This window comes from Crocodylus porosus, unplaced genomic scaffold, assembly GCF_001723895.1.
Source record: "Crocodylus porosus isolate Cpor-Errol unplaced genomic scaffold, CroPor_comp1, whole genome shotgun sequence".
Classification (NCBI taxonomy): domain Eukaryota; kingdom Metazoa; phylum Chordata; order Crocodylia; family Crocodylidae; genus Crocodylus; species Crocodylus porosus.
Window position 1 is genome coordinate 16,643,472 of NW_017728922.1, and position 22,772 is coordinate 16,666,243.

Consider the following 22,772-nt stretch of genomic DNA (forward strand, 5'->3'; position numbering starts at 1 on the left):
GGTCCCCCTGTACCTGTGGCTGCAGTGCCCCAAGCCAATCCAATCCTTGCACCCCTTCCCCCCATAAAAATTAAAGATGTAAATTAAATCTAAATATGTAAGTTAGATAGTTTTCCAGTCTGCAATATAAAAAGGTTGGGAACCACTGTTCTAGAGCATAACTCCCACCTCTAGCCACCTAAATGATTAAAAACCATGCCTCTAACAGTCTAGAGGCAAAGGTTAGATAATATATTTTTGGTGAATAGGTTATTCACCAGGCGTGCAATTTTCCCCTAAAATAAATGGAAAAAAATTGAAAAAGTCAAAAGTTTTTTTTTGACATATGTGAAATGAATCATTTCAACTTTTTGTTACAAGGTTATATTGCATGTGGTGGCTTAAAAAAACATTTATTTTTCAAAGGAGGGGATAAAAACACCCTCAAAAAATAAAAATACATTTTGGGTCAGATGAAAAAACAGGGTTCAACAACCTGAAAGTATTTTTTATTCAGTTAGCTTTTGTTTCCATTTTCTTGAAAGAAAACAAAAAAGATTTTGTTTTGGGTTAACCTGACATGAACATTTGTTTCTCAATTTTTTGTTTTGGCCGTCAGCCACAAATGAGTTATTCTCACAGCCCTTCCAGAAATGGGTCGAGGGACTCCATACCAAAAGGGCACTTTGGCCTGTTCGGCTTAGTAAGGCTGCATTTTTAGGATGACTGTAAAGGAGTCAGGGGCTCTGCTTAGCACCCGCAGGAAAAGTTGCTAGGTGCTCTTCGCAAACGTAGACTGGTTTGATTTCTAGCTCCTTCATAAGCACAGTTAGCCTTTATGCACATTACAGCTGCTACCCAGCTCAGTAAACCAGTGCGTTACATGAGTCTTCTGTCTTGATTTTAACAGAGGAGTGTAAATGGCACCAGTCTTGGCTGCGTAGAGCAGCACTTCAGACTGGATGGATGAAGGATAAGCATCACTGCAGTGCCACTGATGACATGAATTACCTTCAGCCAAATTTTCCTCCTAATTCCCAGCAGATCATGGTTGGCTTGGGACAGTGGCAAGAGCATGTCTACCTGAGAGCAAAGCACAGCAGAGCCCATCCCCTACTGCTTTTCCTTGCAGGTGCTCTCATGTTTTTCAGTTCCTCTGGCACGCAGGGGCCTCACTGTGCTGTGGTGATGCTTTTATTTTGCATGGTGGTTGATACTTTCAGTCACAGTTTTATATATAAAAAGTAATGATGCTGTTGGGGTGTCATTTGTACTAATAATGCCCCCTTTTTCTCCCCCCTCCCCTTCTCCCCCACCCATTGTACATTGTATGTGTGTGTGTCTCTCTGCTTCTGGATTCTTCCTTCCCCGCTTGCCCTCCTCCCTCTCTGCATGGCTTCGAACTCTCGCGCTTCTGTACTGGCTGCTCCCACCTGGTGAATGGTGGCTCTTGTCTCTCATTAGATAGTTACGCTTCAGCCTCAGGTGAAGAACAGCGGGTAGGTGAGAGGGATTCCGTTTGCACTTCCCGTTCCCGTCATGGGTCTCCCCCACCTACCACTTCTTCGCCCCACTCACTCAGTGACTGTGTCGGCAGGCCCGTGCCCTCCCAGCCCGATCCCTGCTTGATGGACGAGAGTTGGTTTGTCACCCCTCCCCCCTGTTTTACTGCAGAAGGCCCTGCCCCTGTCAACATGGAGAGCAACCCTCTGGAGGACCTCCTGATTGAACACCCCAGCATGTCCGTCTATGTCACCAGCAACAGCATCATGCTGGAAAGGGAGAGCCCTGATGAGCAGATCAGTGAAGGGTGAGTCTGGCCATAGTGCATTGTGGATCATAGTAATAATAATGCTATTGCTTTTCTATGTAGCCTTTTTGAAAAATGACATCTCCCCTGCTTTACAGGTAGGGAGACAGAAGAAGAGGAGTTGGGAGACACAGCCAGGGTCACACACACTGAGTCAGTGGCAGAGCTACAATTACAGCTTAGGTCTCCTACTGTCCCTGAAGTATTGTGGGGGGCAGCCTTACCCAGTGGATAGAGCACCCTTAACATTCAAGTAATGCCAAATGGCTAGACGTTTAAAGAAAGATTCCCCTGTGAAGGAGGGAAGTATCAGAGTTTGTATAGCCCTATCTTCAGAGGAGTGTTTTTTGTGATAATCTTATGTGTTACTATAAACCACCTTACGTCCACATGTACAGATTCTTTATTTGGTTTGTCTGGAACCTTACCCCAGTTTCAATAATCTGCTCTGGGACATACATACCTCCTGCTGGAGTGAGCTAGCACAGGCTAAGATTGGGTATCTGCACCCCTATTAGTTACACCACTTCTGGCAGTCCTCTCTGCGCTATCCCATATTCACTTCTCCATGACAGCAGCCAGGCCCTCTGCTACTGCATGGACCTTCTGGAGAGAGGAACGGGTCCAGTCCTATTTGAACAGCAATTACCAAGATGCCACAAGTTAGCAAAGCAAAGGTAGGAAAAGAGAGTGCTCCTGGGACCCTCAGTGGATCCAGGAACAGGACAGTCGGGGTGTGGCCTCCTCTCACTTTGGCTGTGCTGTGTATGCCATGACCTCTGAACTTACTGTACAGTCAGCACCGGCTCCTGCCAGAGCTCAGTGTGAGCAGTGAGTTCTGAGCTCATCAGCTGCATGGGCTGGGGTCTGGTTGGGGCCCCGCTTTTGCTTGGCTCCAGAGCCCAGTGGGTGAATGCTACTGCCATTCACCTTTCCCTTCCCCCTGCTCCCCTGCTAAATTCAGCAGCAGGGGAAAAGAGGGGAGGAGCAGCAGTGAATGCATCCACCCCCTGGGCTCCAGAGTTGTGGGAAAACAGGGACCCCCAGGCAGACCCTGCACCAAGAGCTTATGTGCGGCAAAAGAGGATGTGCCTGTGCTACTGCACCCCCTCCGGATCCACCCCTTCCTGGGACTTGGCTTAGTGCTGCATGGAGCAAAGGAGCTCTGGCAGAGCTCCAGGAATACTAGGGATAAGAAAAGGATCCCAGGGAATGTTGCAGAAACCTGCTTGCACTCTGAGGAGCTGGGTTGGAGGCCCTCACTGATTCCAGCCTGGAATTTGAAACAATTTGGAGATGATGCAGAATGGCACCCAGATGGCTTTGGAGTCTGACCTGAAGGGATTTCCCCAGGCAATCAAGCTCTGTGTGGCCTCCAGACCCCCCCATCCAAAGCTCCTCCACTGAAACTCTGGAAGCGACCCAGCCTGACACTACAGTGTGTTTATTGAGGAGGAAAGGGAAGGGAGCTTTACATGTATTATATGCTATATGGCAATAGAAATATGTAGGGGGATTTCAAGAGCCTTCTTTTGGGTGCTGACTGGATGCCATCCTGTTACCCATGAGCCTCTTGGTGTAATAGGGTGCTCCCCACCTGCTCAGCTTTCTTTGTGCTCAAGATGGTGTCCAAGCTGGAGCCTTTCATCCTGGGGAGAATTCATATCCCTGAACTAACACAACCCAGTATTATCAGACAAACACGCCACTTCCCATCTTCCTTCCTGTGCTGCTTGATTCTTTTCTCCTACTCACCAAGCCATCTTCTCCCATTTGAGATGACAGGACCACAAAAGCTAAAAGTCATGTACATGGAGGACAGGTATATGTATCGGAACAACAGATATAAAGAAAAAAGCATAAAAAACAGTAGAAAAAATTACTTTGGCTCTTGATTTGATCAGTTCCCTGGGCTTTAACTTCTTTTACAATTTGAATTAAGTTACTGAAATTAGTCTTTAGAGTTATTTCTGAATACACAGTGATTATAATTAGACCCTCAGAATTGTTAACACATTGGGTTTAGAAGAACTGCTGCAAAGTCTAACTTGCAGTGCATTTTATGCTGCTCTGCAGGTGTTATGAAAGAGGATGTAAGACAAAAATGATGAGGGCATCTCAATAAGCATGTTGTCCCTTCAACTCCTGGCTTTGGGTGGGGGGATCATCCTGAAAAACAGTAGCATTTTCCTGGTTTGTTTGTTGCCTTTTTGAATAAGGCCCTCCTCTGCCTCATGAGGATACAGCTCAGTGTAGCACCTCCAGTGTAAGGACCTCCTGTATAGGTAAGGATTCAAAATTACTTACCTACCCAGCCCCGTTGGTACAGGAGCTTTTTACCAAGTGAAAGTAAGGTGGAACCCAGGTCTCTGGGTTTTAAGTTTGCACTATTATGCTGAATCAATAAAGTTTTTGTTATGTAGGACTTAGCTAAAAAGTTTCTTTAAGGGGCAAACCTTCCTAAATGGGATCAGTTCCTCATAAACTCTTGGCCTAAACACACTGAATGCACTTGGTTACAGCACCTTCATTTTCCAACACTACATCCTGGCCTCAAAGTAGAAGCAAATGCATCCCTGACACTGTCTCTGTGACCATATAGGATCCCTGTAGGTGGCACACAGTTCAGGTGTTAATAACATCCAGAAAATCCCACACCCACCAGGCTTCCCAGCCATCAGTGGGGGCCCTGTCTTGCTTGACACAGCAGCTGGGCAAAATATGAGGTAGATTTTGCTTGGAAGCTTTGTCATGAGGCACCTCCACTTTCCCTTCAGCCTTCGAAATGCCTACTCCACTACCATTCTGCAGCTGTTCAGGGTAGAGATAAACAGCTAACTTCTCCTGTTCAAGTGTCAGGGAAGCAAGATGGCAAGCCAGATCTCTTAGAATGATGGATGAACCTTGTCACCACTGAGATTCTTAGTGGTCCAAAGAACAGAAATTCACTGAATGGAAGAGGCCAGAGTTTCTAGCGCTCCTGGCAACTTGAACTCTTCCATACCTACCACCCTATGACTGGTGAATCTGCCCCAGTGACCACCCAGGTTCTTCAGCACCATGGGAAAATACCTTTCTGTTGATGACTTCAGGGTCTGAGTTGGGGGAGGAGGGCAGAGAATAATCATGTAGGTTCCATCAATGACCCACGCACAGTTAGGAACTCTTGACTATGAACATCCATTAATAATCTCCTGTGCATTGCTAAGCTTCATGACCCTCTGTTGTGTTAACCTGGATGGTTAATCTATTGTAACCATCTAGTTAGCCACTGACAGCAATTGGAGGTGGTGAGCTTCCAGACAGGGGTGGCCTTGTGCTTCTCCAGGCTGAGGGGAACTTGCATTGTAGGTGTTCCACCATGATAGCTCTGGAGTGAGCTTTGCACAGGTGAACGTCTACTGCATCCAGACGTTCTTCTGTCACTGCTGATCATTCCAGGTCTGCTAAACTATCCAGTCCCAATATTCACTACTCATTGACTGAGCCCAGAATTGGTCATCCATAAAGTTGCTTCAGGAAAATGTCCTGCAGAAGTAACTGCTTCATCTTCCAGTCAAATTGCTACAAGATCCTCGTGGCTGTCTCCCCATTCACCCAAAGCCATTTGGCTGTGTGACTGATGGCTTATGTATTAACAGGTATCAGATTTGCTGGCTTCTTTCTCCAAAACCTGACAAGGGTTTGAACAATTTGTTGATGCACCTGCTTCAAAAGTTATAAGAGGGTATTAATAGTAGAAAAATATTGAAAACAATGTTCTATGTAGACAAGGAACTTGGATCCACTTGCTTCTTGCTGCCCTCTTAGGATTTACAATGCTCACTCTGAAGGATGGATGTGCACTGCTTTAAGCTTATGAATTCTTCTCCCTCCACTCAGCACCTCTGCTTCTCCTTCTCCTTGGTCCTGCAATTAAGTTGTATTTCTGAGGGTAAAAATTCTCCACTCCAGAATTCTGTTGTCCCTAATGTCTAAACTACCTCCCTTCCAGGGAGGAAAATAACACCGGGCAAGGACAAGGAAAGCCCTGTGCTTTTCAGGTGGACTCCTCCTGCAAGGCAGTAGTGAGCCTTTCTCCCAGGCACATACATCCTGCCATCAAGGAGCAGCACACTTCACAAACAGTTTGAGGAAGTGTGTCTAGCATGGTGGGTCACAAGCCACTCAGGTTGCTCATCTCTACTGCTGGTGTCACCGACTTACTTTCCTTTGGGCACGTCTACATATGAATATTAATGCAACGCAATAAACTCCATCACAGTTTGTACCAGACTTTATTGATCCCAGATGCAGCGTTTACATGTGCACCTGGGACCACAGCATATTGAGTCAGGGTGGCACAGTGTGGCAGCACCATCATGCCCTAGCCAGCACCTACACAGGCACTGCAGCAGAGTAAATAACTCCACCATAACCTAGTACTTGTATCTGGCAGTACTAACCTACAGCAGAGTTAAATAGTTTACTCCAACCTAATAACTTTACTTGTATAAACAGAGATGTTGTACTGTGGATCTAATTAGTCTACTCTGCAGTAAAGGTCTCATATAGTGGCACCCTCTGTTTCTGAAAAAAATCAAACTGAACTATCTTGCAAGCACATCCACTGGGCAGGCAGACAGAGCAAAGGACCAAAGGGAGATACGAAGAGCCATAAAGCTTGCAGTATTAAAACACCATGATAATGCAGGTCTTAGACATCATAATTATTTATACAGCAGAACAGATGGTCATGGCCCCATTCCGGATGGAATCTATGGGCCAGTCTTAGTCAAGCCAGAGGGCAATGCTAAGCATCATCTGTTCTTATTTAATTCATCCTTTGCAGACCTCTTCCTCCTTAAAGCCAAAATTTGATCTTGAGTCACTGGAACATGGAAATCAGTGGGTGAAAAAATGAAGGAAAATTGCTATGAATAATAGTTAAAAGTAGAGGGAAAATTAAGACAGCTTGAGCTGTTCATGATTCCTCTCATCTGCTCTGTTGAGAAGGAACATGGTTTAACAGCAGCAGTCACTTTATCTTGGAAAACCCTTCATCTTTTAGTAGCTGTGCTTATTGTAGATTTTTGACCCAGTATGCAGGGCTCACCTGCCTGATGAAGTTGTTTTTTCAGTCAGAATGCAGGAGGCCATGTAATTTGGAAAGGGCTTTGAACAAATGTGACTTAAAAACATCTAGCTACAATAGGACTTGTGCACTGGTGATGGTTAAGAGACAGGTGTGAACTGCATGCGAATAACTAAGCCAAAGGGAGCCTATGATAAACATAAAGATTTTGCTGAAGGGATGGAGGAAACCAATTTAAATCTCCTCTAAATTTGGCCTTGTGTGTGTTTGTGTCTAAAACATACATGTATCCCCACCCACATGCACGCACGCACACACACACAGAGCCAACTTAATATTGATTAAGGGGATGTCAGCTTGTTTAATATCCACATTTTTAAGAATGAAGCTGATGTTGCTGATACTGCAAATTTAGGGCAATTAATGCACGCCTGTAGTCTTTGTATTGCATTAGACTGAGGATCTATTTACACGGTTCTCTCATGGTCTTCAAAGAAGTTCTTGCTTTTGCCAGGCTTGGTGACAGACTTGCCTCTCCTCTTGCACTGCAGATGCTTTGTGTATTTGACTGAGAGGGAACTGCCAGGAGTTTCACAAATAACTCCATCTAGCACAGTCCATAGGCAGTTGATGCCTTCATGTGTAGGGTATGCAAAGGGGTATCTGTACAACTGCCTGGCTGACAGCATTGTGAACTTGACCGTTAATGTGCATGTCTCTCACTTTAGGGAGGTGCCTGAACCCCGGTTGGAGCGCCACACTCCACATCATACCACCTCCCTCACCATGAAAGCCACCATCTTGGAGAAGGTGAGCCAAGTCCGGCGGATCCAGAGGGCAAAGCAACTGGCAGAGAAGCACAAGCTCAGTCAGAAGGTTATGCAGCGGCAGAACCGCACCAGGGAGCGCCATTCACGTCGGGCCAAACACCAGGGTAGTTTTGTCTACCAACCATGCCAGCGCCAGTACAACTACTAAACTACTTCAGGAAGTCTACATTGCGGGGCATTATCCCTCAACTCTCAGCTTCACTTCTTCCCTCATAATGCTTTTTCCAGCTGAAGAGGTCTTCATCCTTTCTCTGAAATAAACCTCTCCTCAGGAGAGAATCCTCTCAATTCTTCTGAACTAGCAAAGCTCAGCAGCAGATCCTTATTGGGCTATCCTTGGGTTTCATCCCTCTCCTTCCCCTTTATCCTAGACTAAATTTATTTATCTATTATTTTCTTCCTTCTGTAGTTCCACACCTTTCCCTCCCCTGTGCTCCCCACTGTGGATTTTGAGTAACCCAGGATGTCACCCTAATGTAACTTAATAGGATGGTGGATCTACTTTTAAATTTCAAAACAGAATTTAAAATTAGAGCTCAATTTTATGGAATAACCTATGTGTAAGCAGTTATCCTTGGGAACTGATTCCTGATGGGTGGTGTTTCCCCAATCCTTCACACCCTATACATGCATAAGTTCTTCCATCTGTTCTTGCAATGGTTGTTAGCTTCACATTTCACTAAACTTATCACCAATATTATTCTGAATTCATGGGAGGGCTAAATTCTCTGTCATTTACTTTGTCTCTTGCCATCCTACTAAGGAGCCTGTGACACCAGTGCCTTTCTTTATGACATCATACTCTTCTCCATGGAAACAAACTGTGATGTCACAAACTGAGATAGCAGGTTCAAATGCAAATTGGAATGACAAAGATACACAATTTGGCCTAAAATACAGGAAAAGTAATGGGAAATATTTCCCTCTCCACTCTCTCTCTTTCTCTCAAAAGAAAAGGATGATGTAATTAACCCAATAGATGGGTTTGGGGTATGATTACTGATCCTTATCTGTGTGGTATTAGCTAGGTTTCTGCTCCAAGGTGCCAGGCTGAAACAGAGGACACCCTGCCTGAACATCTTCGGAGAAAATATTTAATGCCTGATGTTCAGAAGTGCTGAATACCCTTAATTCCAACTGAAGTTCATGGGAGCTGTGGGCATTCAGCCCTTCTGGAAATCAAGCCAATGTGATATGATTGGAGCTGTTGACCCTGCATTTACTTTTTTTTTAAGAGTGCAAAGTCCATGTTAGTGTTCTGATTCTTTCTATATACTTTACCTTTTCTTACAATACATTTGTTCCACCCACTCCAAAGAGCTTGCTTAATGGACAAATGTTAAAACTCTAAGCAGATTACCAGTGTTGAACCCGGTTAGGAGCTCAGGAGCTTGTAGAAGGACACAAAAAACCCCCAGCCTTGCAATACCACCAGGAAAATTCTTCACTGGTTTAGGCAACAAACAATCTCCTTATTCCGCCCACTGCCCTCCCCCCCACAAAAAAAAGACAAAAAAACCTCAAAGCAAAACAAGAAACTCTCAAATATCTTGCTTGCAATGTTTCATGATGATGATTTACAAACAAATCATCCTGCAGAAAAGGAAAATCTCACCACAGGCAGCAGGCTGATTGGAAATCTGTGTGGTGGATTATCCAAGTGATTGCAAACAGAACGGAGGTTTTAAATGGGAGAAAGAGATTCCCTCCCTGCTTTAAAATTGATTACTATTTCCTTAAGCTGTCTGTACCATTGAATTCCTAGTGAAAGGTGTTCTCTTTTCTTCACTGATTTGGGTGACCTCAAGAGGCCAATAATCTGGAAATGTCTAAATAGTAGGTCTTGGTAGTGTCCTAAAAATGAAACCTTTGGAAGCAAAACCACCAATTGGCATTGTGTAAGTCCCATCACCCAGGGAACCAGGGGGATAGCAAGAGGGGCCAATCATCACCATGTGACTGTCTCACCACAAGGAAAGCCTCCAGGGAATGGAGCAGAAGGAGAAATTGGTAACTGTTCTGTGAGCAGGTAGGGGTCTCAATCCCAACATGCAACTCCCAGACATCCACAGGGCAGCAGCAAGGCAGTACAGGGCTCATTATGCTGAGCAAGGGTATGTAAATCATGCTGTCATCTCCCTTTGCATCTTTCCTCTCCTCTCTAATGGTTCCTCTGTGGCTTATTCATCCTTCAGGCAGAAGGTGCCTCTGTCTTCCTCAGTGCACCTGTAAGGGCCAGACATTGCAAAGACATGAGGCACCTGATAATTTCAGGGATATTGGCATTGTCTTTGCAGTATTGCCAGCCTGCCATTCAAAGCAAACACCTTTTTGGATGGTGAAAGTCCTTCAACAAGCTCCTAAATTAAGCAGTAAAACATTACTGGTTACCAAAACCCTTAGTTCTCAGCAGGAAAATTCTTCTTCACAATGCTATGACTGTGCCTGTCCAGCTGCCATGTTAAATTTGTGGAATGACAGCAGAGAAAGGGGCTTGTTCAGTGCTCACACAGATAGTAAAGTATGTCGAAGCTGGCCATGAAATGATGTGAAGTGAGAGAGGAAGTGAGAGAGATTGGGAAATGAAGAAAGGTGAAAGGAGAGAGTCTCATTTGAGAAAATAGGTTGGAAACAGGAGTGGTGGAGAAGGTGCAAGCCCAGGGGCAAGAACTGTGTGTTGTAGATCTTAAGTCTGCCTTCCTGGAAAGAGATATGGCAGGTCCTCTCTTCCAGTGTCACAGGCAGGGCTGACTTTCTGCATTCTGATAGTTTCTAGGTTGCTGTAGGAAATACTGCTCCAAGAGTTCAAATGGGCAGAAGTTCATTTGTGCAGTCAGAATAACATATGCCCTTTTTATCTGAGTACTCTCTCATGTGAATAGCTCAGGTCATCCCCAGTGTAACTTGGTTTTAATACAGATACACCAAATATGAGCTTAGCCCTGAGTATTTTTATCCTTGAAAAGCCATTGTCAAGATAAAAAAAAATCATACACTAATAACACATGGGCTAAGTAAAACTGTAAATATTTACTGAATTACTTTTCTCCTTTCAAGATCATGGTTTCCCATATATTTTACTTCACTCACTCCTCTGGTGTGTCATTTCCACACACATTTGTACACTGCTTTTGTACAGTGTAGGTTCCATCATGCAAGGCAAAAGCAAAATCCCCAAATGAACTTCTTTCTTTGGATTATCTTTGATAAAATGTTATTAAGAACCCTTCATTTCATATTAGATTTGTGGAATCTTTTTTTTAATAATATTAAATATCGGGCCGATACTATCTTAGTGTCTGTTTAAAACTTTTAATAATTGAGCTCCTGAGCATTTTAATAAACAAACTTAGAATGACCAGCTTCCAGGAGCCATGATGGACAAATCTGCTAGCATGGAGGTGGGCTAATATCACTTTGCTTGTAGCCTCCAGATATAATGTAGGTGACATGGGAGCCTGCTGCAATGCAGGATCAAATATTTTATTTTAAATAGTTTTTAAAGTTTCAATTTTAATTTTTTAATTGTAAATAGTTGTTGAATTTCAGCACAATATACTATACATTTGAACCAGCCTTGAACTCTCCAACTATTCTAATTCAGGGCCTTTCAAAGTTTTGTGTGTATCTGTACTAAGATTGGGTGCTCAACTGTTCCAACTGAGCAGAAGGCTTTTCTGGGGGATGGAAATAAGTTTGAACCTGCTTTGGTTGAAAGAACAGAGCTGGACAAAGGTTAACAACCAGCAATACAACCCTGTGGTAGTAGAAAGGAAGCATCAAGCAGCTATTTCTGATTAAATCCTTAGTAAATAAGGTAACTAAAGCTGGATCTCAACCAATAATCCAAATCTGAGCTTCAAAACAAACCTTTGAAGAAGTTCCAGTTGGGATCCAAATTCTGTAGCTTGGACTCATTTTAAATGATCTCTGCTTTCATTAGTTAAGGGGAAAATTCCCATAGACACAAGATCAGCTATTTAATCCTCTTTATTTTTGCACCCTTGTCAGTGGAGTCATCAGAGTGCATTTTTACAGATCTCTTGGCAAGGCAGTTTAAGTGCTGTTAGAGAGAAAGAGAGAGAGCTTAAACTTCCAGTATTCCTTCCCATTGTCATCACAGTAACCCCATGACCTATTGACACATTCTTGGTGTTGTCTCCAGGAGCTGAAGCAGGGAAAGGAGTGATGGATGATTGGTTCCTTACTGCTGAAGCTAACACCAAGATAGTGTGGGGTCAAGACAAATACGTATTGGTGGGTTTTTTTGTGGTTGATTCTCTACCAGGGATTGGCAACTTCTTGACTTGCTAGAAAGTTTACATCCTTTCACTTCCTTGGTTTCACATTAAATGTCTTTTTCTTAGAGTTACCCCTGGCACAAATGGAAAGGGTGCATTAGTTCGTGAAAATTGTCTGAAGTGCTTGCAAGGGCAGTAAGGGGACATGTCCCAAGCACTTACAGGTCTGTGTCAGATTTCAGAGGTTTTTAAGATGCAATGTAGATTTGGGGTTATCATTTTGGAGACTGAGTCTGGTCAATGTGTTCTGCAGCACTTAGGCTGTTTCAGGCCTTAGCAAAAGACTTCCTTGCTGGAAAAGACATACCTAAAAATCAGTAATTTGCTGCCTCCCAGCTCAGCTTTTGCCTGCTACATTTGCAAAGTAGACACCTCCCCCACTTCTGACAAGCACAAATCTAACATGACATCTTACTTGCCAGATTCCCAAACCTTTGAACTCTGGCAAAATTTGCAGTTGCATGTTATATTGTGAGTTTTCCTCTGCAGCACAAACAGAAGAAAACTGGCTGGGAGGCAGCAAAGTTGCCTAAGAAATGCAAAGAGCTTTCTGTGAATATCATTCATACTGCACTACTTTATGGATCTTGTGTCTGCTAATTTGTTGGAAAACCTTCCAGTAAGAGAAGTCCCTCTTCAAAATCATCCTATGCTTGCCCTGCTACCCTCTCTGGTTTGGGACAGAGAGAAGCAGAAACAACTCCATTAGGGCCTAAACCAGCAGCGACCAATGTTAAAAGCAAAATCATCTTGACCTCAGCATTGTAGGATGAGATTCTAGAGCACCATTAGCACAGTAGCACTGGATGCAATACCCAGACTGTGACCATTATGCCAACATCTGTTTTTTGCCTGAGTCTCTAAAGTTGTTACTTAAGTCCTGCTTTTAAGAAAGAGAATGCAAATCATCTGTTTTTCTTTCTTTGTTCTGTATTACTCTTTCATCACATCAGCCCTGGCCAACATGGCCAACCAAGCAAAAGCACTGTCATGCTTTATAGCAAACATAAGGGGTTAATAAATTATTAATATGGTTTTAAGTAGGTCAAGCCATTGTTTGAGAAGCCAATGGCTCAGTCAAATCAAAGGCTCTCTTGAGCCTCAGAGCCCCATTTGGCTGGCAGGGTAACAGCACATCACTTTCTGCAGGCCAACAGCACACAAGGAAGCAAACGGTTGAAATGACCAGGTGCCCAGTTACAGCTGGGTGAGGAGCCAGAACAAGGTAGATGTTAGGGCATCCCTAACTACTGAACCAGCTCACCCGTTCAAGCAGGTCAGAAGGTCACTATTACAATGGCTTATACCCTTCTTTATCATATAGGGACTCTCTGAATAAATGGTTATTTGAACAAAGGGAACTGGACACAACAGCCTGGGAAGCTCCTCCAAGTCCTGTGTTCCTGTTATTTGTGCCTGTAACAAACACATAAAAACTATTAATCACTTATTAACCCTTTCTGAAGAATTAGAAAGTGTGAGTGAAACCTCATAAACCAGGGGAGAAATATGTTCACACTACTCTTACAGATGACCTGCAATATTCTTATCATGGGAGAAGAGTGATCACTAGAAACACTGGTCTGTTACAAAATTTCCTGTCTTGGTACTTTCAGGATCAAGGAAAAGCCTCCACCCTGGGGTTACATAACTCTCATCTTAAATCAAATGAATGGTGCTTAAAACAGACTTGTGTGCGTGCATTTGTGTAAATATTTTACAACGCTGAGTGGATGTGTGGAGCTTTTTTACATTCAGTATTTTCAATTGTGGTTTACAGCGTGATGCTCCCAAGAAAATGTTCAAACCCACAAAGCAACTTCTGTCTGCGAGAAAGCCGTGCTCATGTCCTGCACTGCGAGACGGCCATGCTCCTATTCTGCACACTGGCTAGGTGGAGTTCTCAATTTCTTTTTTATGTGTATAGGGGAAATTACAGCATGGACTCAGGGACAAACAAGTGTGTTGGGATTGTGAAAAGTGCGTTTGGAAGTTTGGAACCATTTGATTCTGATGCGTTTGTTTTTTTTGTGAGGTTGTTGAGTACTAATCTGCATGTCCTGAAAGACTCAGTTAAACTTGGCAGAATTCCTTTTAGTTTTCTTTGCACGATCTGAGTAAAAGGCTCTGCTAGCAGCTGCTGCCTTTTTGGAAAAGGAACGGGTTTGGATTGGTATTAGCATAACTGTATCAGAGGCTGAGAGTTAGCAGCAGCCATGTTCTGCTAAGTGTCCACCTAGTAGCAGTCCTGCTTCATTCACGTGGGCCGATTCACATGGAAATCACTGAAGTGTAGCTTCCTCCTCTTGTAGGACTGAGTTAGTGTAAATTGCTATCCATGTATTTTAAGCAATATGTTTGACAGGGCATCAAAGCCCCTGGGACTCTTGAGGGGGTAGCCAAGGGCTCAGAGCTGTGGTTCTGAGTCAGGCCCCCTCCACTTCTCTGAATGTGGCACCACTCCCAGTTGAGAACCATCATTGTGCTCAGCTGACCTCAGTCGTTCCTAATCAGGTGCTGCTGCCTCGCGCACCTCCTGTAGAGCCAGACTAGGGCTGTGGCACATGTGCACGCTCCTCCCACAGTAAGGTTCTCTGATCAGGCAGGAGAGCTGGTTCATAGTCCAGGCCTCCCCACTGACCCTGCATGGTGTCTCCTGGAAACAAGCACACAGGACAGGGGCAACTGTCCTGCATGCCTGTTTCCAGGAGCAATGTTCTGGATTGAGAACATGACCAGAAAGAGCTGAAGACTTGAGGCAACTCTCCTGCCTGCTTTAGGCTAAGAGGGACAGTTTTACCTAGCCATAACAGCAGTAACACTTGTCTCACAGCACCCCTAGGAAAGAAGGGGTTTCTCAAAACACCCCAGTTGAGAACCACTGGCTCAGAGATAGATCTGAGAATACACCCATGTTTCACAGTGACCACAGCTGAACCTAGCTTTTGCTTTCTTCTTGAGTCAATGGGATCAGGGTAGGGTGTGACTGGTGCAAAATGACTTGGAATTAGCCAGGTGGGATGAAAAATGGGAACAGTAGGGGAGGAGGCACCACAGCTGTTGTTTGTTCTGGAAGGAGTATTATTACTTTTTTTTCAGTTTTGTAAAACTTGCATGGTGGAAAAGAAGGGCAGCCCTTTACTGAAAAAAATAAGTATGTTTGGCTCAGTTTTTCTTATCTGGACAGGGCTGCAGACACCACAGGCACAGACAACAAGATAAAAGTAATTTCCTAAAAGGTCACAGGAGACTAGGCAGGCTTGGGGAGGGGGGTGGGGGGCAAGAGTTTTGGAGTGGCCTACTGTTACTTCTCTGACCACGTAGCATGTAAGTGGAAACAGTAATGCCCCTCTCCCCAACTCTATGTTTTCTGCTAAGTTCCCCTTCATGGGATCTGGAGTCAGAAGCAATGTAGGAGTGCAGGGTCTGTGAATGAATGATCCTGCTTCTCAGAGTCCCTCCTCTCCCCCCGAACCAACTCTGACTGGCATGGGATTGGAGGTAAATCCTTCCATCTTTAGTGATTTGGGGAATCTTTTCAAGGGGATCCTCAAGGAGAATGCCATCCCATCTCCTACCCTTCTCCAACCACATTGCTTTTATTGTGTGTGGGGACAGTCTGCTCCTATTACAAGGCAATGCAGTGTTGCTTACAGGCCTGTGCCTTGGCCCCTTGAAGTAAGTTTTCTTCAGTAGGGGCAGAATCAGCCATTCAACATCCAATACAAAACCAGAGGCAATACCACCCTTTTATTTTAAAACACATGCTGGGGCCCACTTGAAAGTATGTATTCCACCACACTGTGAGTAGCACACTTTCTAATGCAGCTTAGAGAGTTGATCTTGCTCCATGCGGTGAATTAAAAAAAAGGCCAGGGACATTACAGCCACTGAGCTCTAGACTACAGCTATGGCACCAGGTTAATATTCATTAGATACAACAGGATCTCTATACTGCATTTTGGCCAGGTTCCTCTTGCATTTAAAGGGTGATGAGAATTGTTCACTGGGAGAGGATGTGAGTGCTGTGGAAGGCATCCCCTTTAACAAAAATACCCTGGAAATGGAGAAGATCTGTGCTTTTCAGTTATTGAAGAAGTCACTTAAAAAGATATTACAGCTATTTGTATTATTCAAAATGAAATCTGGCTACTATAGAATGTAGCTAAAAAACAGGATCTGTGCCAGAGAATGATTCTTAACATTTTCATAAGCACCACACTACAACAGAAAAAAGGGTCACCCCTTTCCCTCCTACCCTGGACTTGAAATGCAGCTTGTTTGCTCCTGGTTTGTAACCGAAGACACCATGTGTGTCCGGTTAGTGCACCCATTCCCAGTTCAGAATGCAAGCTTGCTTTTTGGCATAGAACAGTAATGAAAAATAGTATTATGTCACTACTACCAACTGATGATTCATCCCCATCTTCTATTCAGCCTCTCCCTCTTATCTTTAAATGTTTGTAATCAGTAGATTAATAATTATTAGCTGTGTAGGTATTGGGGGTCATTACAGTGCTTCTATCTCCAAGGAACACTTAAACAAACAAAAACATGTCTTTAGGGACAGTATAAACCCAGTTCTCCTTTTCACCATTTTTAATTCCAGTGACCTCACTGGAGTTACTCCAGCCAATTTGATCCCAAAATAAGAGCAAGGTAAGGCACACCATAATATTTACTTGAGGTTCAGGTGCATCACTGGTCCCTGTAGAAGACAGATTATTATACAAAAAACAATGTCACAAACAAGGCTTCATTTCATGTCAGCCTTGACCAATTGGAAGAGAAGTGAAACCAATTCCATTCTGTGTTTAGAACTGGTTCTGGAGCCACAGGGAAGAGACAGACAAGGACAAATTGGGTATATTCTCCTCCGTCCATTCCTTTGGACCTGTTCTTTAGGATTATTTGAGCTGCCAAAGGTGCAGCCACTTTTGAATAGTTTTGGTGACCCATAGTCCAGGCTCTTATTCTGCTGAAGTGAAAGGAATTTTATTAACAGGCATAAGATAGAGAAGATTAAAGAATTGGTGGGAAAGGCTTTGGTGTCTCTATTATATCACTTGTGTTTTCCTTTGTGTGAGAATTGTGAACTTGCCCAATTTAAGAGGATATTGCCTCTTCCTTTTGCTCTGCCAAGAGAAAGCAACATGGAACTTGGAGCATGCAGCATCTGACTGCTTCTTGAGCTTATAACAAAAGGTTATCGCAATCTTGATTATCAAAAATAAGGGCCAAAGGCCTAATGTTGCCTCTGAGTTTTTGTGCCCTGCTCTGGGGCAGAAGTAAAAACTTTTTTGAAAGAGTTGGTTCATGGAATTAATGAATTTTCCTTAAAAAGATGACTGTGAAAGAATAAACAGTTCCATTTGATACCCAAGATGATTCTTAGTATGCCATGTACCCTCTTTGCTTAGTAAACAAGTACAGTTTCAAGTTCTTACCATCTTTAATCCACTGTTTACAAGGAGAAACAGGATGCCAGTTATCTATCACCTGATGAAACATTAAGGCTGTACACTTGGTCAAAAACAGAATCCCCAATAGTAGGCCTGGTCTGGTATACACCTAGGACATGTTCATTTCACTGATACAATTCAGCAGATGTTGCCTCTCTGTCCTTGTGTCTACAACTAGCAACCCTTCTTTCAGTAGGCACCTGCTTTGAATTACTGTTATAATAACTGCTATTGCCACTGCTCAGTCTTCCATCATGGCAAGTCTTCAGAGACTGAATGAAAACCTATCTCCTTTGAAGCCAATGGCAACACTCCCCCTGCTTGCAACTGAGCAGTATGTCACTTCCCACCTATGTGGGGTGGGAGATCTTACTCTTTGTAAGTGGAGGAAACCCCTCCTCCCCAACAACACGTAAATTGAAAACTGGTCTTACAAGAGAAGAAACCTAAAGCATCTTTGACTTTCCACATTCACCTTGCCTACAAACTGAGGTGCAAAACTGACAAACTATTTTAAACATAATTCTTACTGCAAACAACTTTTGTTCTCAGTTTTGTTATTTAAAAATAGCTTTTGCAGCTCTGGAGATTAGGGAACAGTTCATACTGTAATAGAAACATTGTAATGTCTTTTCTACTGTACCATAACTATAATGTAGCATTTGAGTGTTGCAATATTTTATTTGTATATATCAATCCCCACAACTAGGTATTCCACTTGTTATACTCATCTATATGCATTATACCTCCTCATACTGTATTGATTGTGTATGTGCCTTTCACCATTTTGCATGGTTTAGTATCTTTTTAAAACAGCTGCAGAACTTGAAAAAATTAGGGAACTAGAGTTAAAGTCCTATGCAAAAGAGAACTGGGAATTTAATTTAAAAATCCTGCATATGTACACTGTTCTGGAAAAAAAAATCTCGTGCTGGGATTTTCAAAGGAGCCAGACAGAATTAGGCCCCCACATCCCAATATTTTGTATCTACAAGATTTAGGTATCCTTTGAAAACCCCAGCTTAAAACCTGATTTCTCACCACTTTGTGAGCAAAAACATCATAGTAAGAAGACATAATTACCACCAGCACTTTGCCAAAATAGACTGTGTGTTGAATATCCATTTTTTTCTTTCAAAGGTTTGTCTAAAGAAAAAGTGCTATTTGGTTTGAAAGGGTTGCCTTAAAAACCTTTTAAAAATGAGTTTGAGAACTATTTTCTGGTTTGCTCACCTCTTTCCCCTTTCCTTCACACCACCACTCTGAATAATAGCAAATGGCATGTTTGTGTGTAGTTGGCTTGTTTAGAATACAAATATTCTAGGAACAATAAACCCCAAAAGATCAAGCAGATACAGAATCACTAGGAGCTTATCAGCTCCATTCTGTCAAGGAGTTGATTTACATGTCAGAATCTATTGTATGCCTTACAATAGCAGAACAGCATTTAAAATAGGGGTTTTGAGTAGACAAGAGCCCCACATTTTCTACATCACTTATACTGTAGAACTGAAACCTAGTTCAAAACAAAGCTAACAAAAAAATCCTTGTTGTGTGTTACATGTTAAAGCAATGTAAGTAAGCCTAGTAGAAAGAGGGAGTCTATTTCTTGTAGGACATTGTTTAAACATTTGCAATGTGCTCATGGACTGAAGGATATGACTGCCTGGAACATGTTACGTGGTGTGCCTGTGTGTATGTAATATGGTTTTGGTTGTTAGATTGTAATGCTGTCCTTTGACTGAAAAAAAATCTAATATAAAAAGGAAAGAACACAGAAATAAAAATATATTTAAAGCCTACTTAGTTTTGTCTGTTCTGGGAAAGCATATAAAGAACCAGATAATAGTAAATCATGTTATGTCCACAACTCCAGGAATGTATTGTCAAGGGAGTACAAGTCCAAGATGAAGCCTAGATTTTTAAAAAAAACCTTGAAAGGACCAACTGATTGATGTCTTCAATTCAGCATTTTTGTGTTACTTTAATCTGTTTGTTACCTGAAGATTGTTAAGCAGTTCCCCAATGAGGAAGGCAGCAATGTTGTTTTTTATTTCAGCATGGATATTATACACAAGATTTCAGTGTGACAAGCCTGCAACAAGCATCACAGTCCCATCCCTGACAAATGCAAAGTTTGGTTGGGTACCCTTCTAGCACAAAAGTACAGTTCCCCTTCTAGAATAAAAAGTCAGTGAAAACAAGATAAAATAAACTTCAGCTCAATGTGATTCTTGGTACAGCATGTACTTGTCTTGTGTACAATGGCAGATGATCTTAACAGCCATACTGCTAATGACTTTCCTGGAGCTTGGTAGGTATTATTACCCTTAAACAAAACAAAAAAAAGTGAACAAGAAAATACTAGACAGACTTTTGTTACTTTCCAGAGCTGGAGTAGCTTTTTACTTCCAAGCCAGAAATATTTTTGGGCTTTAACTTTAGCAAAGCTTTACATTATACCTATTTACAGAAGATGACTGAGCAAGGCAAGGTCTCAAGAAAAGATGACTACACTCAGTGGTAGGAAGGCAACTCTCCACCAGTGGCATAGGAGTAAAGAAACAAATAATACTGCTTGGGAAAAACACAGAAGAAAGGAGAAGCAGAAAATGAGAGAGAGGACAGGATGGAGAGCAAGCAGAGAAATACCAGTGAGTATAAAGGAATAAACTTGAGACTAACTGGAAGGCATTCACTACTCCATTAAGGAATATAATTCTTGGTTGCACCTTATAACAGTTGTGGTTTGTTTACAGGGAAACTTTATTAGCATTTAACAATTTTTGAAGGAGAGATTGCCCCCCATGCCCCAGAGAAAAAACTGCATGCACTTTTCCAAGACAGCTTATACTACTTCCAGAAAGACTTATGTTAAACCAGGGAGGGAAACACCCTTATTTCAGAAAGATGGTATCCACATGGACAGTTATACTGATATACAATTATACAGGTAATTTCCATGCACGAACAAAACCTCACGGTTTACTGGAGGCCTCGAAGACAGGACTAATACTGTATTTCTTCTCCCAGAAACAGATAGCCATCCTACGCTGACTGATCAAAGGGGCAGCCCTGGGGGAGCAAACAATTTCCACTGAATGCAAGTGCCCAACAGGAACCAACCTATACAAACCAAAGTTTTGCAGTATCTCTGCCCCCCAAAACACCACACAAACCAGTGGCTTCATAGAATCATAGAAAATTAGGGTTGGAAGGCACCTCAGAAGGTCATCTAGTTCAACCCCCTGCTCAAAGCAGAACCAGCCCCAACTAGATCATCCCAGCCAGGGCTTTGTCCAGCTGGGTCTTAAAAACCTCCAAGGATGGAGACTCTACAACCCCTCTGGGTAATCTGGAGTGCTTTACTACCCTCCTAGTGAGAAAATATCTAACCTAAGCTTCCCTTGCTGCAACTTGAATCCATCACTCTTTGTTTTGTCATCTGCCACCACTGAGAAAACTCTAGCTCCATTGTCTTTCAAACCTCACTTCAGGTAGTTGAAGCCTTCTATTAAATCCCCTCTTAGTCTTCTCTTCTCTTCTCTTCTCTAAACTAAATTTAAGCCCAGTTCCCTCAGCCTCTCTTCAAAAGTCATGCGCCTCAGCACACTCACCATTTTTGTTGCCCTTGGCTGGACTCTGTCCAATTTGTCCAAAACTGAACACAGTACTCCAGATGTGGCCTCTCCAGTGCTGAATAGAGGGGAATAATCACTTCACTTGACCTCCGGCAACACTCCTACCACCAATGCAGTCCAGTATACCATTAGCCATCTTGGCAACAAGGACACACTGTTGGCTCATATTCAACTTATTGTCTACTCTAACCCCAAGGTCCTTTTCCACAGAGCTGCTGCCCAAGCAATCAGCCCCCAACCTGTACTGGTGCATGGGGCTGTTTCATCCTAAGTGCAGAACTTTGTACTTGACCTTGTTGAACTACATGAGATTTCTTTTGGCCAAATCCTCCAATTTGTCTAGGTCACTCTGAATCTGTATCTACTACTCCCCGCATCTTGGTGTCATCTGCAAACGTGCTGAGGGTGCACTCTGTGCCATCTTCCAGGTTGTTGATGAAGAAGATACTGAACAAAACTGGCCCCAGGACCAGCCTGTGAGGCACTCCACTTGATACCAGCTGCCAACTAGATATCAAGCCATTCTCTGACGACACGTAGGGGATGCATGTGCACAACCTGAGCTTGGCAGTGCACCCCCTGCAAAAAGTGCCACTGACACTGTGGGCAGCACCTGTGGCCAGTCGCCACTCACCCTCTCCTCCCCCCTTCGCTGCTGCCGGCGTCTGCAGGCAGTCCCTGATCGCCGCTGGCCACCACTGCCAGCATCTGTGGGTAGTTGCCAACCGCTGGTCAGCATTCGTCACCCCTTCCCTCTGCCACCAAAAACTGCTGCAGCTGCCTATGGGAGCTCCCCGCTTGCCACCGGCATGCTGCCGCCACTGCCTGTGGGTGGTCGCCACACCCCCACAGCCTCCGGGGGCACACGGCATTCATGAAGCCATTGACTACTACCCTCTGAGCCTGATGCTTCAGCCAGTTTTCTATCCATCTTACAGTCCGTTCATCCAGCCCTTAGCTTGCCTGCAAGAATGTTGTGAGAGACTGTAACAAAAGCCTTGCTAAAATCAAGATATACCAATATCCACTGGTCTCCCTGTATCCACAGAGCCAGTCATTTCATAATAGAAGGCAGTCAAGTTCGTCAGGTTTGACTTGCCCTTGGTGAATCCATGATGACGGTTCCTAATCACCACCTTTGCTTCAAGTACTTAAAAATGGATTCTTTGAGGATTTGCTCCATGATTTTTCCAGGGACTAAGGTGAGGCTGACCAGCCTGTAGTTCCCTGGATCCTCCTTTTCCTTTTCCTAAATATGGGCACTATACGTTTGCCCTTTTCCAATCATCCAGGCTCTCTCCTGCAGGCCTGTACAAAGTGGCTAGTATTCGCTTCAGATTTGGATTTGGCTGATTCAGGGGATAGTGATTTGATGATTTGAATCACTGTCCTGAATCAATTCGGCCGAATCTCCGAAATCGCCCAGGCCAGGCCCATCCCCCGCCCACTCTCCCAGCCCGGCAATGGCAGTCCTGCCCACCCCAGCTCCCAGCACTATAAAGAAAAAAAAGCTTCAGCTCACCGGGGGCTGCCGGATGAGGGGTGATCCCTGCTGCCCCCCACTGCATGAGCCCCCTGACCCCTCCCCTGCTCCACCAGTCCCCCCCATGGCTGCCCTGCCTGCCCTAGCTCCCGCCTTTTGAGAAAAATACCCCCAAAAACCCCACGCTCACCA

The 22,772-nt window shown here is 43.6% G+C and overlaps 1 protein-coding gene across 1 annotated transcript in view; it reads left to right on the plus strand.

Annotated features, from left to right (window-relative positions):
- The window catches only part of TP53INP2 (tumor protein p53 inducible nuclear protein 2), a 58,448-nt gene extending 39,190 nt beyond the window's left edge, over positions 1–19,258 (plus strand). The window contains exons 3-5 of the mRNA XM_019539735.1: positions 1,444–1,482; positions 1,654–1,789; positions 7,592–19,258. Of these exons, the coding sequence (XP_019395280.1) occupies positions 1,444–1,482; positions 1,654–1,789; positions 7,592–7,841 (425 nt within the window). The 3' untranslated portion in view covers positions 7,842–19,258. The remainder of the gene's footprint in view (positions 1–1,443; positions 1,483–1,653; positions 1,790–7,591) is intronic.
- Positions 19,259–22,772: the final 3,514 nt, after the last annotated feature.